General features: G+C 45.6%; 1 protein-coding gene across 2 annotated transcripts in view; it reads left to right on the top strand.

The window, feature by feature from the left end:
- The window catches only part of PKD1L3 (polycystin 1 like 3, transient receptor potential channel interacting), a 232,144-nt gene that overhangs the window by 205,476 nt on the left and 5,809 nt on the right, over positions 1–20,859 (top strand). For both annotated transcript variants that reach the window (XM_085887936.1, XM_085887934.1), the window contains exons 41-42: positions 1,804–2,014; positions 20,567–20,668. In XM_085887936.1, the coding sequence (XP_085744062.1) occupies positions 1,804–2,014; positions 20,567–20,668 (313 nt within the window). The remainder of the gene's footprint in view (positions 1–1,803; positions 2,015–20,566; positions 20,669–20,859) is intronic.

Here is a 20,859-nt window from a genome sequence, read left to right as displayed (position 1 = left end):
ACCTGATGTTGAACACGTCCTCAACCATTTCTCAGACACGCATTTACCAATGTGGTTCAAACTTGGCACACAGATAATGAATGGTGGCTTACATATGCATGTCAATTTTTTGAGATCAGATCCAAGATGGCCGACTGGTGGCCATTTTGTTACTTAAATATGTCCCCAACCATTTCTCAGGCATGCATGGTCCGGTTTTTTTTAAACTAGGCAAAAGAACAGCACTTGATGGCGTACACGTGCAAGTGACTTTATTTTGCGATCTGATCAAAGATGGCCAGCTGGTAGACTGGTGGCCATTTTAGTTGAACATAAATATGGGCTAGCCATTTAACTCCGTACAGCAAAATTACAAAAACAACGGGAGCGATGACATTTTATGTCTTTTTTTTTTTTTTTACAAGAGTGAGGCTATTAAATTAACAGTGGTTTAGTGGGGCAACAAATGGACACAACTAGCAAGGGAATAAATGAACAGGAAAGGAAAGAGAAAAAAAAGAGGGGGCAAGTAAGAGGGTTGGCTTAGGAAGGGTTAATGAGGGTAATATAAATCATGGGTTAGGATGCGAGATGACATGATGTGGTGGGCCACTGTCTGCTTGAAGTTCCAGAGAGAAGAGTGAGAAAGAACGGCCTCTGGAAGACGGATCCATTGATGAGAGAAACGAGGAGCAAAGGCGTGAGGTGTGCAGTCAGCATGGATTTTGGAAGTTTAATCAGAAGGGGGTTACTGGAAGAACGCATGCATCCTGGAGTTGCAAGGGAGGGTCGGAGGCCTGATAGAACAAAGGGAGCAGCATTAGAGAATAGATAGTAGAAAACAGACGCCAACTTGCCTGCAATGTGAAATAAACAGACGTTGTGCTTTGGCCTCGTCATGGGAGATTCAAATAATTTTGAGAGTTATAGAATCCCAGAATCCAGGAGACAGATTGTGAACAGCTCTGATTTTCCAAGGAAAGACTTTGATCAACAGAGGATGCTGAATCTGTGGCTGGCTTTGGAGGCCAGTTTTGCTCTGTGGTTCGTCCAGGAGACCTCATGGCCGATGGTGAGGGCTAGCAGTTCAAGTCACTGAACATGGAAATCCACTTCTTCTTTTCGAATGCAACATAAGGCTATGGGGTAGCATCATTGGCTAAGGGCATGGCTGTGCCACTGATGCAATCAATGCCCTCTGTAGGTTAGGGCAGGAATATGGAATGTTCTCGCCTACTCTTGGCGAAGGACACCATTGGATCTTTAACGTCCACCAACTATTGCCAGCAGACAGAACACCCAGTTTAATGTCCATCCAAGGAATGAATGGCACACACATTGATGAATCACCCTGCCTGTAAAACACAGGAATGGCAGTTTATAGCTTGGCTGATATTCGAACACAAGCTCGACAGCTTAGAGGCGAGTGTGCATACCTCTCGGCTATCCTGCCAGCCCACCACGGAAACAGACCTGTGGATTCATTTGACAACGCTTCCCGAGCAACAGGGTGAGACGGTGACATTGTCCAGGATTGAAGGACGTGTTCCATTTGAGGTTTGACATATACCAAACACATCACAGGATTTCTGACTTGCAGGCATATTTGTTGAATTGCATTGATTTGATAACCTTCTTGTAATCTGTGGAGCGATTGTGGTAGCACGAGAAAGTCTAGCAAAGAACAACCAATTAACAGTAAACGTCAGACCAATTAACTGCACACTGTAATAGGAGGAATGTGAAACACAGTTAGGTGGATAACTTTTACCATTGGGCCGATAAGAGAGGTTAAATAATTCAAGTGTGTGCATCTCTTCACAGGTTTGTGAGTTTCTACCAAGCCGCCCTCTCCGATGCAGCTCTGGGGTACCTGCTTTCCCTTATTGTTCTTCTTGCCACAACAAAGATGTGGCAACTTCTGCGTCTCAATCCCAAGCTCAGCTTGCTCACAGGCGCTCTACGTCGGGCTGGACAGGACATGCGTAGCTTCCTTACCCTCCTGTCCATCACCCTGGGTGCTTACGCTGTGTCGGTAAGAACCACAGCCCTTTGTACCACCAGCCCAAAACACATGATACACCTCAGCTAGGATATGAACAAATATTTACAATATGCACCAATGGAATGATCCCTTTTACATCTCCAAGTGCTCATACAGTTACTTGAAAAATGAGATAATAAACATGTATTCCTTGTTCACGCGAGATGCAGCAACAACATATGGAGGCACAAAGTGAGAGTATTCGACTATTAAAAAATACTGTACAGTCTTTCCCAAATGTGGTGGTGCACTTGCCCATATTTTCCACAAAGTAATGTGCAATAGTAATAATAATGCAAGTTCCCTTACAAGGAACTTGAAAGAAGAAGGCCTTTAGACCCATCCAGCCTGTGCAGTGGTTGCCAACCTATAGTTGTTTGCCCATACTCTGTCCTTTTTAAATGCTGACCGACAAGCAATGAAGCAGCACATTTTTTCAGTCTTTGGTATGATTCAGCAAGGGTTGGATTCCCCACAACTTTCAAAAATGTTTAAACGGACAACAGCACCACAAAACTGAAAATAACTCAAACTAATGCATTGCAATGTATCTACATATTATATATCAGCAAATACCACCAATCGCTTCACTGACGGGAATACTAAAGAGGGAGGGAGAAAAAGAGGGGGGGAAGAGGGAAAGAGGGGTGGGGGAGAGAGAGGAGGAAGGGGAGTGGGGAGGGGTGAGGGATCGAGGAGAGGTGGGGGAAGGGAAGACAGTGTGAGGTGAGAGGAAGAGAAGGCAGAAGTGCGGTGGAGTGTTAATTACCACTCGGACGCGCCCAGAGACAAACACCGCTCGGACGTGCCCAGAGAAAAACACCGTCCGGATGCATCCAGAGACAAACATCGCCCAGATGCTTCTGGAGCCAAGCTGGCTGGAGACAAACACTGCTTGGACATGTCCAGAGACAAACTCCCGTATGGACAAAAACACCGCCTGGAAACAACCGGAGTTCAACCCTGCCCAGGAAGTCCAGAGACAAACACCGTCCAGCCATAACCACCATCTGGATGTGTCCAGAGGCAGAGAGAGACTTTTGTACGCTTTTATTATAAAAGTATCAAAACACACCAGAAAAAGAACACTCCATAAAAACAAATCCAAACGATTTTACAGCAAAAATAAATTCAACAAGCCTGTAGGCGACATGGCTGCTCGCTCTAGATGGAAAGCTGGCCGACGCGACTAACCGATATTCATGTACATGCTATCAATCAATTTAGCACATTAAATATGATTATCACAGCCCTCTTAGTTTGCGCCCAGAAACCCTCGTTGTGAAATTTCAGGCATGTTTCCAAAGAGACTCGAACAAATGGCAGCCCTGGTAATTCCATTTTTCCATTCGCTAAAGATTTTATTTTTTTATACGATGCTGTAAGACATTCTCCGAGGACACAAAAAAAACAGGTCCCTCGGCAGTCCAGTTTTGGAGGTATTGATTTTTGTACAGTCCACAATAAGTGTAAAATGTACGATGAAGTATTTTAGCTGTTGCTAAGCAACAGAGGTGTGCATAGCAACCATTCATTTTTGTGTACATGCTAGCCACATTGTACACATTTCACCCAAGTTTCATCAAAATCAGACTCTTTCTCTTAGAGATATTCGCAATTAACCGTTTCTGAAATGTTCGACATTTACTCGCCCAAAACCTATCTCCTCCTACAAATATTTTTTGTTAGGGCTGCAAATTGGCATGAAGGGAGCTAGATAGATTGCGCACAGAACTCTAAGCTTCGATTTTTTTTTTCGATTTTTTTGACCACTTTAAAGGGCCGTTGCTAGGGCCCGGGGTCCCATATTCGAAAGCACACGATTCCCAGAAATATTGGTCCTACCTACCAAATTGCATTGGAATCAGTTGAGTGGTTTAGCCCCTAGGCTTGACCAAAGTTTCGTGGACAGACAGACAGATGGAAATGTCCAGAATAAGGGTGCTCTAAGAGCAGCCAACAAAAGCAATACAAACAAGGGTGTCTGTTCATGTTAAAACCACCACAGAATAATACATATATGCAAAAAGTAAGTGTAAGTACTTTACACTTTTACAAACAGATTCCATCGCGAAAAGAAACTCAAAACCTCATCAGTGTACTTGATCACCCACAATATCCAGGCTCGAAAGATAAGCCTGCTCCATTTTTTACTCGTGCCAAAACCATACCTTTAAAGCACAAAAGCACATTTGCATTTTCCCCCTTCAATTTTGCTTTCCTGGTTTTATAAATTGCCAGTTTAGCAATGCCCAACAGAACAGACAAAAACGAGAGGACTGGTTTACTTTTATAATTCCCCCCGATTCCATAAATAAAGACTGGAAAGGAAAAAACAAAATTAAATTTATAGAAAAGCTGTTGAAGGAAGAGAAAGAGGGGTACCAATCTCTTACATTCAATAAAAACGTGGGCAACATTTTCAATCAAATCACAAAAAGGACAAGAAATTAGAACAAAAGAATTAAACTTATGGAGTAATGTCTGTGTGACCAGGGCTTGATGCGCTAGTCTCCAATTCAGGTCTCCAGTTCGCCCAAGAGTTGGAGAACTATACATTTTGTTCAACACTGGAGTTAAAAAAGCTCCAGCGGGTAAGGTCTCATTCCACCGATTTTTCAACATTTTTGTAAAACCAGGTAAACATGCTTCCAGACATATGTTGTAGATAGCCGTTTTCCCCATGACGTGAAACACCAATTTCCTCTAAGTTTGAGGAGAACACACCCTCTTGTTTTTTGAGGCAATTTGAAGTTCAGGGAAATAGAGACATGAGTCTACCACTTAATCCACCCCAGTCCACCCTATGTTTAGTCTATGAAAGGTTTGAATTACTACTTTCAAGACATTTTCCACAATACGAGCAGAACGAACACCAGTTTTTAATGAAAGTGAGCTTACAGGTAGCCAGGCATTCAAGGATGGATGCAACAGGTCTCACACTCTGTTCATTCCAACACTGGTGAAACAATGCATAAACGACCTGGAGGTTGAAATTCTAGAGAATAAAGGATACCGAACTAATGGCTCATGTACAAACTTATGGGCATCGTATGAGACCTCTAAACGTTGCACTCCGAGGACTTGCCAAGCACTCAAAAGGCTCTGATGAAAACTGGGGAGCTGAGACATGTCAACGTGTTGCAGGTCGATGAGGAAAAGTTCAAGGTCATATTTCAGACCTTCCACTTTCTGCAACCAGGCGTTTGTGAGAGGTCGTCAAGGAACACACTGTAAAGTAGGCGCTTAATCGTGGAAATTCGGAATGCCATTATCCGACTTGGGATATGCATCAGATTTTGACCACCCGCATTTCGAGGTCTGCAGACCACGTCTGGGCCCAGCCAATGGTGGGCACCCCAGAAAAAATCAGTCAGAACCCTCTGAATGCCTGTGACCAAGTATCTCGGAGGTTCAAGTGCGATAACTCTAGGCCAAATAAATGGAACCACCAGGTTGTTTATGATTGACACCCGTATCTTAAGCGAGAGAAGTTGGTACAATCTTCTCCACCTTGCCAGTTTCAATTTAATGTTTTCCAGGAAGTTCTCCCAATTTTTTTGTTCATACACTTCAATTCCTAGAAATAAGCCTAAATATTTAAACCCCTCACTACTCCACTGTATTCCTCCTGGTAAAACAGGCAGGGACAAGGAAGGCGATCTGGGGCCCACCCAAAAAGCTATACTTATTTTTCAAATTTACCCTTGCAGTAGAAGCAAGCTCAAACTGGGTAAGGCAACGAGAGACCTCAGAAACATATTTTTGATTTGCAAGAGCAACACAAATATCATCAGCACAAGCTGAAACGACGACTTTGGAGCTTTGTGAAAGAGAGACTCCTAACACTGAGTTCCGAAGTAAAACTAATAAAGGTTCAACGGAAAGATTGTAGAGCATGCCTGATAGCGCACAGCCCTGATGGATGCCTCGCTGAAAGGGGAAGGGGTAACAAAGACTATTATTAACCTTCAGCAGGCAAGATGCATTTTTGTACAATAACTTAACATAAGCAATTCATTTTTCCCCAAACCCTGTTCTCCTCAATACATCAAACAAAAAAGAATGGTTAACACTGTCAAAAGCTTTTTCTTGATCTAAAAGTAATAAACCAAAACTAGGAGATGTGATTCGACTGAGACTGATCAAGTCTCTCACCAAAAAAATATTATCGTATATGGAACGTTCTGGAACACAGTATGATTGATCAGTGCCAATCAAGAAGGAGATGACTTCCTTTAGACGGGTTGCAAGTGCTTTTGACAATATTTTATAGTCCGTGTTGAGGAGTGACACAGGCCACGAATTTTGCGGTCTCATGTAGATTTTCTTTCTTCGGGAGGAGACAAAAACTGCCCTCCGGCAGATGAATGGCAATTCACCTTGTTCAACGCTCTCCTGAAAGACCTCAAGAAGAGTAGGGCCGAGAATGTCCCAGAAAGCCTTCTAAAATTCACCCGGAAGGCCGTCTAGTCCAGGGGCTTTCCCATCCTTGCTATCCTTGAGCACAGCAGTGAGTTCTCCAAGACAAATGTCAGGCTCAAGCAATATTGTTGTTGGTCTTCAGACAGAGAAGGGAGCTGTTCAAGCATCGCATTCATGTTCTGTTCTCATTCAAAGCTCTTTTTGCGAAGAGTTTAGAAAAATAGTCTTGTAGTTCATGCTTGATATCACTCTGGGAGGTCAACAAATCGCCACCAGAAGAGCACAAAGCATGGATTTGTTGAGAGGTCTTGACCATTTTTTCCAAATCGAAGAACCCTTTGTTTGGTGTGTCAAGTTGGATTTTTTCGTTCCGCAGTCAGACGAATGCACCGGCCGCCCGCTCTTTCACCATTTCAGCCAGAAGGGTGCTTTTCACCGACAACTGCTGGACATTCATGAGAGACAATCCAGTTTTCTGCTCACAGATAAGTATATCGTTTTTTTAAGCAGATATCACACCAAAAGCATTGTATGTGCTGTAAGAGCAGTATTGTTGGCAAAAACATTTGATTTGGGACTTTGTGCAGTCCCACCATTGTTTTAAGTTCAAATATGAACCCTTTGGTGACTCGCATTTTTCCCATACCATTTTAAAAGCTTCTATAAAATGTGCACTTTGTAAAAGTTTCAAATTAAAAGTCCAATATGCACTTCCACAGACATAATGAGGAAAGCCACACACCATAACAATCATGTAATGATCGGAAAAACCAGACGGCCTTATATAAGAGTTCTTAACAATGTTTACCATTTCATGATTAACATAAAATCTGTAGAGGCAAGCCATCGTCAAAACATTTCTTGATGCACAAACCCATGTATAACGACGGATATTACGGTTTTGTACCCGCCACACATCCACCAGTTTAAACTTTTTGACGAGCTGTGCCAAAGGCCTTGCACTGGGTGGATGAGGCTCACAATTGTTCCGATCAAGTTGTGGGTTGAGGGTGCAGTTGTAGTTGTAGTCACCCCCCAGACACAACAACATGGTTAAATCAATGGTGCTTACAAACTCAGCCAACTTGTACAGAAAGGCACCTCTTTCAGAGTTAGCACTAGGACAGTAAACATTTGTCATGCAAATCTTTAGGTTACTACTGACAAATTGCACAGACAGTAAGTAACCTTTGCAAATTTCCTTACAAGTTATCTCCGAAGGCTGGAGTCGAGGATGCAACACTATTGCCACACCAGCCTTGGCCTCAACAAGCGCACTCGAGAAAAAAGACAACCTTGAAAGATTTTACACCACTCATCCTCAGTAGACTGATTTGCAGGCGTCTCCTGTAGCATTAGCACATCAATTTTTTTCATTTTGGAAGAGCTGAAATACCTGGAGGCGACGCACACAACTGTGGCCTCCATTGATGTTCAGGAATGCTACTTTCATCTCCATTCTGTTAGTTATTCTTGAAGCTCTTTACCAGCCCGAGTAACACATTTCCTTAACCTTTGGAACTGAGGCTCTGACATGTGAGCCTGAGAAGGATCACGAATCATACTCCTTGTGGTTTTAATGAAATCGTGTAAATTCGGGAAGTAATCTTTGATTTATACGTTTCTTTTCTTGAATGTATCATCCAGGAATTTAATCACATTTTCTTGAGACACCAAGGTTGTGTCATTTCCCCCTTCATCCTCTTGAGAGCTTAAAGCACTAAAATGTGGGGTAGAAGAGGTTTCGTCTGAATCAAGTACTTCATCGATGGCCTCTCCTATTACTTGGGGAACACTTACTTTTGGCTCAACAGAAAGTTTTGCTCTGTTTACGGACCCCTCCGAATTTGCCTTGTCCATGTCCTTCCCCTCTACAACCCTTACATCATCATCATCATCATCGTGAGGGAGGGGTTGACATTTAACTCACAGGGATTTTCCCCTTTATCTATTTCTCCATCACTGTCAGACATAGCTGTTAACTCGTCTGAACAAGTTTGGCAAACAGGACAAACGCTTAAAACATCCTGAGATGCCTCACTGTTCTCTGTGTCCCGCTCGGAGTCGGCCAGTGGAGCAAGCGAAGTTCCCACATCCACACACAACTCCGGTACCACCAAGGGGTTTCCAATGTTAGACGTCCCTTTGAGATCCACCGAGCCTGACACGATCTGGACCTTATTCTGCTCCTCAGCATCAAAGGAATCAACATTTGACCTTTTTGGCCTTTTTTCCTGGTATCCGTAACAAATACCTCCATATCGTCCACACTGTCCTGTACAGTGGATGGTAAAGGAGAGGAAGCAACCACTTTCACTTCCTCGTTTGGTGGGGGTGGATTAATTACGTCACAATTGCGCACCCTCTCACCAACGCCGGTCGGGGTGGACGAGTCCAATTCGTCGAACACCTCAGCCGGTGGGGGGGGGGGGCGGGGCTCAGCTCCTGATTCACCTTCTCCCCATTATATTAGTTTGTGGTGAGGAAGAATCGTTCCTCACCACACCTTCACTTTCCTGCGGTGTAACCGCATTGGGACAAACACTCTACACATGCCCGTAAGCTCCACACCCAAAACACGTCATAACCTCTGAGGAGGCAAACATTTTATATTCAAACCCGTCGATTTTACACCGAGTACAACATTCAGTGTTTTCCCCTTTTCAGGTAGTATCATATAAACCACTCTTTTAAAGGACATGACGTGTTTAAATTCATCGCTAACACGACGCATCGGCACCATTGAGATCCCCGACACAACCTTACCGAACTTGTTTAACTGGTTACACAAGTCCTGGTTCCTTATAAATGGTGGAATATTATTAATGTTAACTTTAACTGTTGGGGCCTGTAAAGCGAACACAGAGAGGTAAGTGTTCGGTTCGATGAACAGGCCATGCTCAACCACCGTGGCGACCACGTGTTCCTCCGACACAAACACCACAAACTTCTTATTCATGCGAGAAGCAGCACGAATATTATGTAAACCAACGATGTTACCGATGGCGGAAAGCACATCGTTAAGTTCCACCTCACTGGGAGGGAAGGAAAAAAACAGCGTTTTTACGAGTTAGTGACTCGAACATCTCAACACGGAAACGTTCACCCGCCATTCTAACTCAAGATAACAAGTTAGCAAACTTTATCGAGAGGAAAAAAAAAGGCGTTTTCACAAACACCAAGAAATCAACGATTAAAGTTGAGAATTAACAAAGAACAAGGTCGCAGTTGTGGTGAATTAACGTGAATCAAGGGACATGACGCGGGATCACATGTTGTGCGTCTCGCGTATAAGGGGATGTCTCTCTGCGGCACGAGTGATTGTCCCCGGGGCATTGCTATTGACATCGGCTGTCCACTTGATGCTCGTTAACTGAAGGTGCTCATTGACTGGTGAGAATGGAGATTATATCGAACTCCGTGCTTACGCGGATTAGTCTGCAATGGTTAACTGCACATGTATACGTTTCTGCTTATGTACTCCTAGCTGAACCTGTATTTCCTGGTGTGTCCACAGAAGCGGCTCCAATCAAATGGAATAAAGCCTAAACTCTGAAGGTTCATCTCTCGCTCTCATTTCAATTTATTCCATTTGATTTTCTCGGCTCTCTCAACCAAAGATGGACAAGATCTACAAACCAGAGAGGTTCGACGCAGACCCAAACACGACTGACGCAGAAATGAAATGGTCACATTGGTTCTGCTCCTTCTCACACTATCTGACCATCATCGCGGAGGGAGCTGACAAATTTGCCGCTCTCGTGAATCATGTCTCGCCCGGCGTATACAGGCTCTTCTCGGGGTGCGACACTTACGAAGCAGCGATTGACGTACTGCAGGCGCTCTACGTGAAGCCCAAGAACGAGGTATACATACGACATCTTCTCAACACACGCAAGCAAGCAGCCGGGAGACAATCGATCAGTTCCTGCAAGCTCTGAATCAGCTGGGGAAAAGACGGCAGCTTCCGGGCCGTAAGCGCCGAGGAACACCGAAAGGAAGCGACACGGGAGGCATTCATCCAAGGACTCAGATCAGCCCACATACGGCAACGCTTACTAGAGAAAGCGCAACCCACTCTTGACAAGGTAGTCGATCAGGCTCGAGCGATGGATACGGCTCAGCAGCAATCTGAGTCATTTGGGACACCGATGCTGCTCATGAACGCTGCTACGATGGGAACCCAAGGAACCCCACTGGCACAGACTCAGCCAGACATGAGGGATGGAGAAACACCCGAGGAGCCGGATACCCAGACCTCGTCAAACTCCTCAGCAACTGCTCCGGTCGGTAAATGCTTCTTTTGTGGGTACAAAAGGCATCCTCGTCAAAAATGTCCAGCCAGAGATGCCACATGCATGAATTGCGACAAGAAAGGGCATTATGCCAGGGTATGTAAATCTACTCTAAGGAGGAATAAACCCACTTCTGCGGCTCTCTACTCGCAAAATAAATTGACTGCAGCCTCTCCGGGGAATCTATCCAAGGCTATCATCAACGTGCGAATTAACGGGCATATGGCTGAGGCACTGATTGATACCGGTAGCTCTGGAAGGTTCGTCAACAGCTCGCTAGTGAAGGGCAGGAAATGGGTAATCCACCCGACTGACAATACGGTATGCATGGCCGCCACCTCACTACAATCCCGCGTACGAGGGTACTGCAATGTTGAATTGGACGTAAAAGGGTACACGCATCGGGATGTAAAGGTGCTGGTGCTTCGTGATTTGTGCGCAGACGTAATTCTGGGTCATAATGTCCTCAAGCAGCACACGAGCATCGAAATACCCTTTGGAGGAAGCAAGCCTCGTCTAATTTTAAATGCGCTGACCACCGCGGAGGTGACGTCCCCCAGCTGTTCGCTAACTTGTCGCCGGTCTGCAAACCGATAGCGATCAAATCGCGGCGATATACCACTGCTGACATGAATTTCATCACTTCAGAAACCAAGCGATTACTGGAGGAGGGAATTATAGAACCGAGCGATTCGCCATGGCGCGCACAGGTGTTAGTGACCAGCAGTCAGAACCATAAGAGACGGATGGTTGTCGATTATTCCCAAACGGTCAATCGCTTCACCCAACTCGACGCCTACCCCCTGCCGCGCATAGATGAGATGGTCGAACGCGTGGCCAATTATAAGGTATTCAGTACCATCGACTTGCGAAGCGCCTATCATCAAATTCCCATCCGAGAGGAAGACAAACCGTACACTGCATTCCAGGCAGGGCGGCGCCTACCAGTTCAGAAGGATACCATTCGGTGTCACGAATGGAGTAGCTTGCTTCCAACGGGTTATGGACGACATCATCTCAGATGAAAACCTCGAAGACACTTTTGTTTACGTGGATAATGTCACAGTGTGCGGTAGGGATCAGAGGGAACATGATAGGAATCTGGACAGATTCTTGAGCATTGCTGGAAAATATAATCTGACTCTCAACTACGAGAAATGCGTATTCTCGGCAAGGTCAATTGACCTTCTCGGCTACACGATAGCCAACGGCACAATTAAGCCTGATCCTGAGCGATTGCGCCCGCTCCGTGAGCTTCCACCACCTCAGGACTTGCAGACAATGCGCCGGGTGATCGGGATGTTCGCTACTACTATGCAAGATGGATTTCGCAATACTCCGAGAAAATATATCCCCTAGTGCATTGCAAAAACTTTCCACCAGATGCCGCTGTCGTGAAAGCTTTCCACGATCTCAAGGATGATATCAGTAAGTCCGTGGTTTTATCGATCGACAGCTCGGTGCCCTTCGTGGTGGAAACCGACGCTTCAAATCACGCCATAGCTGCAACACTTAATCAGTCTGGGCGGCCGGTCGCTTTCTTCTCGAGAACTCTCTCTAGAAGCGAGCAGAGACACTCGGCAATAGAGAAGGAGGCGTACGCCATCGTCGAAGCGCTGCGTAAATGGAGACATTATTTACTGGGAAACCACTTCACGCTCGTTACGGACCAACGATCCGTGGCTTTCATGTTTGATGGGAAAAATAACGGGAAAATTAAGAATGAAAAAATTATGAGATGGCGGATAGACCTAGCCTGCTACAGGTACGACATTGTTTACCGGCCCGGGAAGGAAAACCCTGCTGCAGATACCTTCTCCCGGGTCTACAGTTCGGCAACAATCAGTCAGGCTTTGCAAGACCTCCATGTGTCTCTGTGCCACCCAGGGTAACCAGGATGGCACATTTCGTACGCAGACAAAATCTTCCCTATTCTGTTGAAGATATTAAACAAATGAATGCTTCATGCCCTGTTTGTGCTGAACTAAAACCCAGATTCTTTGGCGCGGCATCTGGCAGACTGATCAAGGCTACTTCCCCCTTCGAGAGACTAAACATCGACTTCAAAGGGCCCCTGCCCACCGAGACAGACAACAGATACATATTCACCGTTGTTGATGAATATTCAAGGTTCCCTTTCGCGTTTCCGTGCTCGGATATGACCTCGGGCACTGTCGTAAAATGTCTGTCTGACGTCTTCGCTATGTTTGGGAGACCTTCGTACATACATTCAGACAGAGGAGCCGTATTTCATGTCGGCCGGGCTAAAACAATTCCTATTAGAGCACGGCATAGCAACTAGTCGAACGACGGGTTACAACCCACAGGGGAACGGGCAGGTGGAAAGGTATAATGGAGTTATTTGGAAAGCCATAACTCTGGCGCTGAAATCGAGAGGACTGGGCCCCGAGCGATGGGAGGTTGCTCTTCCTGACGCAATGAATTCCATACGCTCTTTGCTCTGCACGTCCACAAATGCCACTCCTCACGAACGTATGTTTACTCACCAACGACGTTATGTTGACAGTCAAACGGTGCCCAACTGGCTGACCCACCCCGGTACAGTGTTCATGAAACGCCCGGTACGACAAAGCAAGTATGAACCGCTGGTGGAGGGGGTCGAACTCATTGACACTAATCCAGAGTATGCTCATGTCAGGCTCCCGGATGGCAGCGAGACCACTGTGTCGGTTCGCCATCTGGCTCCCGCCGGTACTCCTCCCGCCGGTACACCACCTCCTGGCTCTCCTCCTTCTGACATTTCCCCCCCAGGAACTCCGCCAGGCGACGGGGCTGCCGTGTTCCCCCCGAGGGCGATCGAGGAGTCATCCCCGGCACAAGTCGAGGCTCACCAAGAGGATCGGGAGTCTCCCTCAAGTGAAACTGCCGTTTACTGCCGGGAGAGGTCGACGAATAAGGCCCCTCGACGACTCAATCTGTAAAGGGGATTATCGGCATTCTCGCTGCTCATGCTCCTATATGCCCATTATATCATATATCGATGCTCATTTCCATGCTCCTACAACTCAAAATAATCACTGCTTGGCATGTATGCTCCTGTAGATCTATTAGTCCGCGTTGCTTGAAATGTATACTCCTATAGAGCTAAAGCAATCATGGTGTGTAAGATGGGCCCCTAGTTACATTTTAAAGGTGAGGAGAATGTGGTGAATTAACGTGAATCAAGGGACATGACGCGGGATCACATGTTGTGCGTCTCGCGTATAAGGGGATGTCTCTCTGCGGCACGAGTGATTGTCCCCGGGGCATTGCTATTGACATCGGCTGTCCACTTGATGCTCGTTAACTGAAGGTGCTCATTGACTGGTGAGAATGGAGATTATATCGAACTCCGTGCTTACGCGGATTAGTCTGCAATGGTTAACTGCACATGTATACGTTTCTGCTTATGTACTCCTAGCTGAACCTGTATTTCCTGGTGTGTCCACAGAAGCGGCTCCAATCAAATGGAATAAAGCCTAAACTCTGAAGGTTCATCTCTCGCTCTCATTTCAGCAGTGAACGAGAAAACCTCCCCCGGCGGCCATGACAGGCCTTCGGCCTACGATTTTCTCCACACGAGACCGTGGGTTCTGTCTCGCTCTCTCTCTCGCTCTCTCTCGCTCAAAACGAAAAATGGGGAAAGTGGAAACAGCACAGCAGAGGAGGAGTACTCACGACACGAAGCAAGGAGCGGCCATGACAGTACAAACAACGTTCTGGGAGAGAGAGGGAGGGAGAGCGAGAGAGAGGGAGAGAGAGGGAGAGAGAGGAAGAGAGAGGGAGAGAGAGGGAGAGAGAGGGAGAGAGAGGGGAGAGGGGGGAGAGGGGGAGAGGAGGGAGAGAGGGGAGAGGAGGGAGAGAGGGGTGAGGGGAGAGGGGAGAGGGGAGAGGGGGAGAGGGGGAGAGGGGGAGGAAGGGAGGAAGGGAGGAAGGGAGGAAGGGAGGAAGGGAGGAAGGGAGGAAGGGAGGAAGATAGATAGATAGATAGATAGATAGATAGATAGATAGATAGATAGATAGATACAGTATATGCTTCATGAACAACACACACACGGCTCATATTGGCAATAACCCAAAAACCATGAGTAGCTTTCACCAAAAAATAATGCTGCATTTAAATAGACGTTTCAGGTTTATGTTCGCAAACATTATTCTTTATAAATAGCTGCGTGTGATGGGAGGAAAAAAAACTGGCTCGGTAATTTAGAAAACACGTTAATATGGCAAACAGCTCAGAAATCGGGTGTTATTTCACAAGAACTCACTCAGGGTGACGGAGCATGAACCACTCACTCAGGGTGATGGAACACAAACCAGTCGCTCAGCATGACGTAGCATGAACCACTCACTCAGGGTGATGGAGCACGAACCACTCGCTCAGGGTGACGGAGCATGAACCACTCCCTCAGCGTGACGTAGCATGAACCACTCACTCAGCGTGATGGAGCACGAACCACTCGCTCAGGGTGACGGAGCATGAACCACTCCCTCAGCGTGATGGAGCACGAACCACTCACTCAGCATCACGTAGCATGAACCACTCACTCAGGGTGATGGAGCACGAACCACTCGCTCAGGGTGACGGAGCATGAACCACTCCCTCAGCGTGACGTAGCATGAACCACTCACTCAGGGTGATGGAGCACGAACCACTCGCTCAGGGTGACGGAGCATGAACCACTCCCTCAGCGTGACGTAGCATGAACCACTCACTCAGCGTGACGGAGCACGAACCACTCGCTCAGGGTGACGGAGCATGAACCACTCACTCAGCGTGACGGAGCATGAACCACTCACTCAGCGTGACGGAGCATGAACCACTCACTCAGCATGACGGAGCATGAACCACTCACTCAGGGTGATGGAGTACGAACCACTCGCTCAGGGTGACGGAGCACGAACCACTCACTCAGCGTGACGGAGCATGAACCACTCACTCAGCGTGACGGAGCATGAACCACTCACTCAGGGTGATGGAGTACGAACCACTCGCTCAGGGTGACGGAGCACGAACCACTCACTCAGAATGACGTGGTGGGCAAAAGCAACTGCAGTGAGTGAACGATTCGCTCAGAAGGACATAGCGTGGAACCGCTATTGAATGCAAGGTGTTCAGCAAGTGCCTTAAGCACTCATGCAAGCACTCCAATGTCATGGTTGATAAGGAACGGTTGGCCAGGCTGTCGCTGAATATCATACAGGATTCCTTTAACTTTAAAGCCGGTCTTCACCGCGCATGCAGCAGCTAATTAAATAAAATGAATTCATTCAAATAATGACTTTATCCACAAAAGAGTTGCAGCTTAATGCAGAACAACCCTGGCGACATCGCAAAGTTCAATCGCCCATGAAATAAGCATTGCAGATAATCGGCCATCTTGCCTGCTCGTCTGTGCGTTCGTCACGTGGTACGTCGGTTCGGGGTCCGCGCAAGCAATGTAACTCTTTTTTTTAACGTCCGTTTTTTCTTGTTTGTTTGTTTTTTTTACCAGATTTGCTTTAATTCCCTGCAGAGCGCATCGGAAAACCTCCGAAAATATAGATAGATCTGGCAGACGCTCTGGATAGGCAGTCCCTCTGGGGGACAGTGCGCGAGGTCGAGCAGTGAAGGCACTAAATCATATTGCTCAATGAAGCTGGTTAATTTTGGCACGTTCCTCAATTTTTTGTTCACGCAATATAATTCTCCAAACAGTGGAAAAAAGATAAGTGTAATGCTTTGGAAATTTCACATATTCTTGTGTATCCATGGAGAAGGAGAGCCTTGCTTGCTTAAAGTAAAACGGTATAATCGGCTTAGTTATAAGACTCTTTGTTTCTTTAAATTATCAGATTTCATCCCACATTTCGACACTTATGTAGTCTGGACGATATCCGATCCTCAATACCTAAATAATATTTCGATGATGTACTTTAATTTGTCCATGAGAGTAGATTGTAGAAAATTGTATCATATAATGCATGAAATCACTCCAAGCTCATAATTTGAAAACCTTAGTATTTACAAAAGCGATGAACCCAGTCATTCATAGCTACGATGAATAGGCATTCGATAATATGAGTGAGGAAAGTGGGGAAAAAAACGTTATCGTGAAGAAATCGTTGCGGCCTGTTCCAAATTAAGGCATGGTTGAGCAGGCCAAAAGACGTGGCAGCTTCAGACCCCAGCGAGGTTACCCAGGAAACACCTTCAGACCCCAGACAGTGAGGATCGCCTGATGAAGGATATAATTAAATAAGGCCGTTAATTATCTTCAAAATGCGTGTTTTAATGAACCCAAACATCCAATTTCCACTATTGCACTTCCATGGAATTTTCTTGGTATGCATGCAAAGTTTCTGGCTACTCGGTTTTATGGTTTTGGAGTTATTGAGGAGACACACTGACATTGATAGATATAGATATCTATGAAACACAAAAACTCACTCACATCTTTCACCTGTAAATGGAGGGAATAACCAATTTGGTCTCACATAATCAATTAACCTGGGTGGCTTGCATTATATAAATAGATCAACTCCTCCCATGCCCTTCCAGCCAAAGAAGATGCATAAAGCAACCAGGAAAGGCTACCCAAGATAAGCCCTTTGCTGTTTCAAACCCTTCCCAGAGTTCCTCCACAACTGGAAAGACAATCACAAATCGTACACACATGAGAATCCCAATGCTACACACTCCCCTCAGCTGCCGGACCAGTTTCATCGTTTATTGGTGAATCATCAGTGACAGCACAGAAAGAAACACATATCAATGAGGCGCCCAAGCATGTGCTGGAGCACATGCAAATGTCCAAAAGCCATCAACATATAACTGAAACACAAAGACTCACTCACATGTTAATGGAGGGAATAACCAATTAGCTCTCATCTAATCAATTCAGCCCCGATGGCAAGGATTATATAAATAAATCGACTCCTCCCATGCTCTTCTAGCCGAAGAAGTTGCATAAAACAACCATGAAAGTCTTTCCAAGGTAAGCCCTTTTCTGTTTCAAACCCTTCCCAGAGTTCATCCACAGCTGTAAAGACATTCACGAATCGTACACACATGAGAATCCCAATGGTACACTCCTCCCCCCCCCCCTTTGCCTTAGCTGTCGGACTGGTGTCATCGCTTATGGCGAATCAGTAGCCTTCTTCAGCATCCCTCTTAGACAACAGAGAGTTGGAGGGGGTAGGACAGACAAGGAACAGAGTTGCGAAAGGGGGATTGAAGCATTGGGCGTGGGTGGGTTGAGGACTTGGTTTGGAAGGGGTTTTATGACGAGAAAAGGGGAGCTGCAGACCTGAGGTGAGGGGGTTGAGGACTTGAAGAAGAAAGGGGGAAGAGTGGACAGAGAGTTGGGGTGGGGGGGGGCAAATAGAGGACAGAGAGCTGGGAAAGGGTGTTTGAGGACTTGGGGTGAGGAGGGGTGATTTTATAACTTCAAGAAGAAAGGGGTTGAGAATCTGAAGTCACATTTTACGTTACATGGAATGTCCATCGGTCCCTGCCATTATGCTATCAAGGGACATTCCTGGCAAACTCCCAAAATATTCCACACTCCATTGGGAATTAATTTCCTTCCAACAGACTGGTGGAACCGGGTTATCTGCTAATAATATTGTTACGGCCATGAGTACCGAGTGTATTATGAGGGGGTTAATCCCCGTTTCATCTCGGAAGAGCCGGACCTGGGGCAACCGCTCACATTTGACTTTGTGATACAGTGGGTTGCTTTAGAACCGCGAACGCCAATCAGTTAACCACGAGTTCGTGTCCACTCTCTAATTTTGCCGTTTAACTAGAGGTCACGTGGCTTCCTGAATGGGGAGCGTGCCCTCGGCAAAGCACCAATCTTATCTTGATTAGATCTTAATTATGGCGGCCGAGCATTTAACCGCTGGTGCGTGCCGACTATGACAGGTCAATTAGTTTGGTAATTGCCTCCCAGTCTATCTAGGTTCAGACAATGCCGGATCAATGAAAGGAAAGGACAAGCACAGACAGGTTGAAATGTCAACAAGGAATTTATTAATAAGGAAAAATAAAAATAAAAAGAACTTTTTATTTCCTTGTGGTGAAAATAAGTAAATTCAAATCAATCAAAATAATCGCAAACAAATAACCAATTAATCAGGAATTGATGGAAAAACAGACAAAGAGCAGATTCTTATCGCTATGCCTTACTACACGATTAAACATGAGACAAGGGTACCCAGCAGATCGTTCCGGGGCGGGGGGGGGAGAAATCCGGTCTTGCTCACCAAATAGAAGTCGTTGTACGTCAAATAAAACGACCTGTAATGCGTGGACGTGCCTTGGGCCGTTGCCAGCGCCCAGCCTTGCTGTGCACCCACTCGCAAACAGGCTTGAACACCAATCGACATCACGTCATCACCCCCAGGAAGCAGGGACGCCAAGTATCAGGTACGCCAAGAGCAGGTCTCGAGCAGAACCAGCATTAATGGTCTGAGCCTCACCCACTGTCAGGAGCCACCAGGAGCCACCAGGAGCCACAACCAACGGACAGCTGTTCAGAGCTGTAAGAAACTGTAAGGCTGCAAGGCCATCACCAACTGTCACAAACTCAACTGTCGCCAGCTCACCAACCATCTGACTGGAACTGACGAGCTGAAAATAGCCGTCGCCCAGCTGTCACCAACTGACACAAACTGTCGCAAAACTCTCAGAGCTGTCAGAACCGCAACCAGTTATCGACAACTGACTGTCGCCAACTGACCGAAAACAACGGCCCTCCCGTCCTTTTTATAGGCGGCCAGTTTGGGCAGAGCGTCAAGCAGACTTCAGACAAATCCACCTTACTTATTGGCGAATCGTTGCACGTGACAAACCGCCCGTCACGCGATCATTTCTGGCCTACGATGCCATGTTTGTGGTGCTGGACGAATGGCAGAAAGCAGCCATTTGCCAGAATTTCTGAGCGAAAACGTGAAGCGCTCATAAAACGTCAACAACAATTATCACCTCAATGTTCAGCCTGATACGAAAAAGAGCCGGCTCACATCCAGAGAGCTGCTAAACGGGGTATCAAATGTCGAGGGAAAAAGGTGGGTGTCAACGTCGGTGAAAGAGGTGGGTGTCGAGCCTCCTTTGGGCTAAGGGCGATCTCACGTGCATGAATGTGTCTGTCGTAAAGAGAAAAGGGCCATCCCATAAGAAAGGGAATCTATTCTTCACCCTTCTCAACGCATCAAAGTTAGAATCCCACCAGACATGGGGATGGGTCAATCCTGGACATGCATTTAGGGAAATAATAATTGTCTGAGGACCTAAATGTTTGTATGCATTTGTTGGATCCGATTCTGAAATCCATAACAATATATGTATATGTATATGTATATGTATATATATATGTATATATATATATATATATATATATATATATATATATATATACATATATATATATATATATCTTCTTCTTCTTCTTTCGGCTGCTCCTGTTAGGGGTCGCCACAGCGGATCATCCGTATGATCCGCATAGTGATTTGGCACATGTTTTACGCCGGATGCCCTTCCTGACGCAACCCTGGTCGCCTCTTACAACACAGGGACAATATATATGTATATATATATATATATATATATATATATATATATATATATATATATATATATATATATATATATATATATATATATATATATATATATATATATATAAAATTTAACTAACTAAATAAATAAATAAAGCCACTTCTTAGCTTTCCCACCAAATCTTAGCTTTCCCAGGTATTAAAATAGTTTGAGGCATTTCATTGCATAATTGGTTTGTAATCACAATTCTTAAAGCAGCGAATGTCTGTTTGAATGCAGTGCCACTTGATGTTGGGTGCAACGCTGGAGAGATACAAGACCATCTGGGACTCTTTGCAGACAATGTTCAGCCTCCAACTTGGTATCTTCAATTACGAAGAGGTACTTTTCACAACTCTTAATTTCGAGCTCCTTTATTACGTTTCCACAAAACATAAATTGAACCTAAACACCAAATTTTCACTCTTGCACTTCCTTGGAGTTTTCTTAGTATGCATGCAAAGTTTCAGGCTGCTCGGTTTTATAGTTTTGGAGTTATGGAGGAGACACATTGACACACACACACACACACA

Source organism: Eptatretus burgeri, chromosome 7 (assembly GCF_056783735.1).
Source record: "Eptatretus burgeri isolate ZD-2024b chromosome 7, Ebu_testis_v1, whole genome shotgun sequence".
NCBI classification, from domain to species: domain Eukaryota; kingdom Metazoa; phylum Chordata; class Myxini; order Myxiniformes; family Myxinidae; genus Eptatretus; species Eptatretus burgeri.
This window is presented reverse-complemented; position numbering and strand designations above follow the sequence as displayed.